General features: G+C 39.0%; 1 protein-coding gene across 1 annotated transcript; it reads left to right on the top strand.

Moving 5' to 3' along the window:
* Window positions 1-337: 337 nt before the first annotated feature.
* Window positions 338-739, top strand: LOC308522531 (small ribosomal subunit protein eS8-like; the record flags this gene model as incomplete). The annotated part of the gene is made up of 1 exon (XM_081095996.1): window positions 338-739. The coding sequence occupies one exon, from the start codon at window positions 338-340 to the stop codon at window positions 737-739; it is 402 nt and encodes a 133-aa protein (XP_080952122.1).
* Between the last annotated feature and the right edge of the window lie 4,849 nt (window positions 740-5,588).

Below are 5,588 nucleotides of genomic sequence, written 5' to 3'. Positions count from 1 at the left end.
TGGATGGATGGATGGATGGATGGATGGATGGATGGATAAAGGAATAGTTAAAATCCAAATCCAGGCATATAATCCCAAAGCTTAAGCTTTTTTTGTTTGCTTGCTTGTTTTGTTTGTCGATCTTCACCTGAGGATATTTTTCTATTGATCTTTTTAGATGGAGTGGGAAGAAGGAAGAGGGAGAAAGAGAGAGAAACATCAATGTGAGAGACACACATCAATTGGTTGCATTCTGCATGCACACCAACTGGGGCCAAGGTAAACCTCCAACCCAGGTAGGTGCTCTTGACCAGGAATCAAAATCAAGACCCTTGCTCTTTCCAGCCGGCGCCGAGCCATGGGTATCTCTCGGGACGACTGGCACAAGCGCCGCAAGACCGGGGGCAAGAGGGAGCCCTACCACAAGAAGCGGAAATATGGGCTGGGACGCCCTGCTGCCAGCACTAAGCTTGGACCCCGCCGCATACACACAGTCCGTGTGCGCAGCGGCAACAACAAGTACCGGGCCTTGAGGCTGGACGTCGGCAACTTCTCCTGGGGCTCAGAGTGTTGTACGCGCAAAACGAGGATTATTGATGTTGTCCACAACGCATCCAACAACGAGCTGGTCCGCACCAAGACCCTAGTGAAGAACTGCATCGTGCTGGTTGACAGCACACCGGACCGACAGGGGTACGAGTCCCACTGCGCACTGCCCATGGGCCGCAAGTTCACTGATAGGACTAGCCTAGTGGTTTAGAAGTGCTTAATATGTTCTCAAGAAGTAGTATGTACCAGGAGACTTTGAATCAAATTACACCATCATTCAAAAAATATGTGTAAAACCATCAGAACAGGGTAAATGGACCAGCTGGAAAGACATAATGGGTTGATCAATACAATGTCATGCATGGTATTAAATATGGTATATGATAAATAAGCAATAACGTTTAGCAAGGTGCTGGGAAATGTCTAGTAGAGAAATGACAGAGGAAATAAAGAGAAATGAAATATCATACCAAGGCTAACAGCCTATCTACTCATTCTAACACAATGTTCCTACTACACTCATTGTTTACTTGTAAAATTTTGCAATACGCTGAAATCTCTGGAGATTTCTCCTTAGCAACATATGGAGGAGAATGAGGAAAATTTAATTGGGTTTTCTGGCAATAAAGTAGTAATTCTAATAGCAAAATCAGCTAATTCTCAATGATTATTTCAGGGTACTATTGCAAGATCTCTGAGATTGGGCTCTTAACAATTATAAACACCATTTTCAGTATCATTTTACATAATTAAGAAACTCAGAATAAAAGCTGAGATTACGTTTATAAATATGTCTTGTTTAGTCACAGCTCATTTGTTGAGCAATTAATATATACTTGGAAGTGCTGTACATGTGTCAACTAATTGAACCTGCACAAAACTCTTTAAGTAGATTTTATTACTTTTATTATTGTTGTTGTTGTTGTTATCATTGCTATTTTACAAATGAGGAAACTGAGGCACCGAGGGTTTGAGTTTTGTTTGTTCTGTGGCAGAGCCAGGAACTCTGGCAACCTCACCGTGGCACCCAGGCTCGTTTCCATTATTTTCCCTCCAGTATTTCATCGTGTTGACCATTCACATATCATTATTTTCTGATGAGAGCTAAACCTCTGTCCAAAATGACACAGAATGTTATGTCCATCATTTTGTGATTCAGTAGTAATATTTTTTATGATGGCAGGAGAAGCAAATTCTTTTGTGTTAGTTTTTGAATTGAACAATCATACCGAAAGTGAACTGAATAATGAAGCACTTACATATAGATTTTAATATGAAATAAATATAAAATTATGATCAATATTTAATCTCTTACAAATAATGGGCTTATTTCCACTTCCTGGTGAAAACGCCTCTAGAGATTGCCTCAGCTAACAGACCGATGACTGGGAGGGAACACGGCCAGGCATTCTCCAAAGTGTTCCTGAATGCCTCGTCTCTTTGCACTGAAGTCATTTACAGGGTTCACAGCACACCATCTTAGTTCATCTGCCTATACATCCCTCTTGCTGCCATAAATTTCAAGGGTCCTATCTTTTCTCACACCTGATCAATGTATTTATTGATCTATAGGTATTTCTGATTATAATTTTGCTCTTAAAGGATAATGATCATCTAGTATAATTTTTACTTTTAATAGTTTTTGTTAAAATACATGAAACATCTTTTTCTATTTAAAATACAAAAAAGATAGCATGAATTTGTATTTTGATATTTTCTGTAAATGGACTTTAATGTCATGTATATCTGATAAACATGGATAAAATGCTGCGCATAAAAATTGACATAAGAGTTTAGGTTGGTTAAACCAGATTGCAAAGTTTATTGGTTTGAGGTTAATAATATTGAGTAGATCCCTGTAGTTCAAATAAAAGACAATTGAGTGTGATGTAAATAAATGAATGAGTTCTTGTACTCTCAATTCTATTCCGGACAGAAAAGTAAAAATGTGGAGATGTTAGAGAAATTTATGAATATTTTCAAAAATACAGTCAAATGTATCTGTTAATGAGTGTTGCTTAGGGAAATTCCCATCAGAAGCACATGATTATTTGTAAATAGATTTGGTCCCTTGTAATCTAGTAGGCCCTTCTTGCTACAACCTTCTAAATCCCAGCTCCCTTCCCTGTCCCACAAGGGTTAAGATTTGGCTGGACCTTCAAGACTTGCCTTACATATTTCTAATTTTCAGTTTCTCTCTCACTGTTGCCCAATTCAAATTATATATTCTAGTTAAACTGGTTTGTTACCCCACAGATACATCAGTGATTATTAGTACCTTTTAATCTTGTTCACTCTCTTTCCTATTGGAAGAAGTAGGTGAGAAGTAGGCAATTTATACTTCTGTATTTACACAAATTTACTCACTCTCTAAGGCAGTGATTTTTCAACCTTTTTCATGTCATGGCACACATAAACTAACTACTAAAATTTATATACATATATATATATATATATATATATATATATATATATATATCTGACAAAAAAGTAGGTATAATTTTGATTCAGTCACACCAGACAGCAATTATTGTGTTGCCTATTGTCATTTTTTAATTTGACAATCTAAGGAAAAGAGGTTTGTGACCCTAACTAAATACTCAGGTATTGCATGTTTTAAAGATTTTAGTGGGCTTGCAGTGGCACACTCATTCTGGCCAATCCATAGTTCCCCAAGCTAGATTGACAGCCAACTATCTTTCTTATTTACCCCAAATTCAGTGGGCCTGCATCAATCTCTCCTTTGTTGGAGCTCAGTGATCTGTGGGGAATGGGCCAGTGGTTCCCTGGGGAGTGTGAAATTGCAGCTTCCTGATGAATATGCCCAAGTGGTATGTCTATAATGTCTGGCCTCCCTTCGTTCCTTTTCTATTATTAATAACTAGATAATTATAATGGCATCAGTTTGAGTGGCAAAGGGGTGGTCACACTCCCTCATTTTGAGTCCATTCATTCTCTTCTTTGGGTTTTGGGGCAGAAAGCTCCTAAGCTACTTCAGACTTATCAAAAAACTGATGGCTTACCTAGCCTTTCTTCTTCTGGGGCTGACAAGGAACTCCAGTGGACTCCAGGTTCACACTCATTAGAAAATAAATAGACATTGTCAGTCTCTGGGGTATATTGATGACAAGCTGTACCTTAAATGAAGCTGGGTGTTTATCAGCTCCTAAAACATTTCCCCAGAGGGACAGTTTTAAACTCCTAAATCTAGTTAAGATGGCCAGAGGCCATAGCTCTGAATTCTTATTCTAATTAAGCAGAATTCTTAACTAAGTTTCTGAAATGTAGCTCTGTTTCACTCAAATCTTGGAATTATTGGCCCTGAGCTGTTAAAGTAACATTAAGTGCACATAATTTTAAAAAATGAAAGGCAAACTGATCCAACCAAATAAACAAACATGATATTTTAAAAATGGGTTCAAAACTGAGTGCAAATTCTAAATCCACTCATACTATCTTTACAACTATTTTTCCACAAATCTAAAACTATTCTAAAATGAAAGTTATTTTTAAAATGGTTTATGGCCAAAAAATATATAGGTGAAAGAGCATGTAGATGTCATTTGGGTTCTCAATTTAGTCTTTCTTTTACTTCAGATCTCTTTATGATGAAACCATTGGATATAAACATAAACTCCTATTCATTGTATAAACTACATTATAAAATGTTCCTTCTATATCTTTTTTAAAATCAGTTGCCCGTTTTGCTGAGAGTTAAACAGATATAAAATAAATAAAAGTCATTCTAACCTTCATTCCACATAAAGGAAAGACCTAAGTGCATTGACATAATGCACTGGACTTCATATATAACTGTAAGGCTGACATACTGTCACTACCACTCAGCTTAGAGCTTAGCAGTGGTGACAGGTGGATGCTGAGCCATCTACAAAGACCCAGAGAACACGGTCAGTGGAAGATGGGCCGGAAGTCTGGCTGGGAGGGGACTGTGCTAAGCTGATTCTGGTACACCTTGATGACAGTCAACATCATTTTGGGAAAACTAAGCGCAAGATATGAAATGCTTCCCGCCTTTGGCCAGGATGTTTGCTGGGAACTAGGACTAACCATGCTAGCTAGGTCCATCAGTCTAATAGCGGTCCAATAGTGAGCATTTTTTTAGCCCAATAGTGTCAAAAGGGTTCTAGAGGAAAATATTTCGAGTTTAAAGTAACAAAGCATTAGAACTTGTGTATATGTATGTATGTATGTGTGTATATGCCTAAGCAACCATTAGGGCTGGTCAACCAAACGACCGGTTGCGTGACATGCACTGACCACCAGGGGGCAGACTATCAATGCAGGAGTTGCCCCCTGGTGGTCTCCCACAGCCAACCTCCTGTGGCCCCTCCCCCACCCCATCCCCTGCCGGCCAGGCCAAGGGACCCCACCCATGCACGAAGTCGTGCACCGGGCCTCTAATATATATATATATAATCTAAAAAGAAATACATTAAAATGCACTGATACTTAATATATCAGTTACCCCTGGTATCCTCACCAGAACTATTTGACTATTTGTTAAGAATCTTTATGGTAGAAGGGCACATTGTTTTTTCATACTTTGCCTCTATGAGAAGGGACTTTCCTAGTCAAACGCTTGGTCTCTCTACCACGCAACCCAATGCGGTCAGTCTTATCCAATCTAGCAATGCCTCAACTGGGTTAATGTGCTAATTGGTTGATTCTTGTATGTGCCCTGAGGGGATCAAACCTGCAACCTTAGCCATACAGGGACTGAGCTACACAGGCAGGCAGTAACTTTCATCTATAAAATTAACTCTCGCCAAGACCGGCTTGGCTCAGTGGATAGAGCGTCGGCCTGCGGACTGAAAGGTCCCAGGTTCGATTCCGGTCAAGGGCATGTACCTTGGTTGCAGGCACATCCCCAGTAGGGGGTGTGCAGGAGGCAGCTGATCGGTGTTTGTCTCTCATCGATGTTTCTGACTCTCTATATCTCTCCCTTCCTTTCTGTAAAAAATCAATAAAAATATTAAAAAAAAATTAACTCTCATATACTGATATCTAGAAAAATTAAAATTAAGCATAATTTTCTGACA

The sequence above is a fragment of the Myotis nattereri genome, assembly GCF_964212035.1.
Source record: "Myotis nattereri genome assembly, chromosome: 7".
Classification (NCBI taxonomy): Eukaryota; Metazoa; Chordata; class Mammalia; order Chiroptera; family Vespertilionidae; genus Myotis; species Myotis nattereri.
This window is presented reverse-complemented; position numbering and strand designations above follow the sequence as displayed.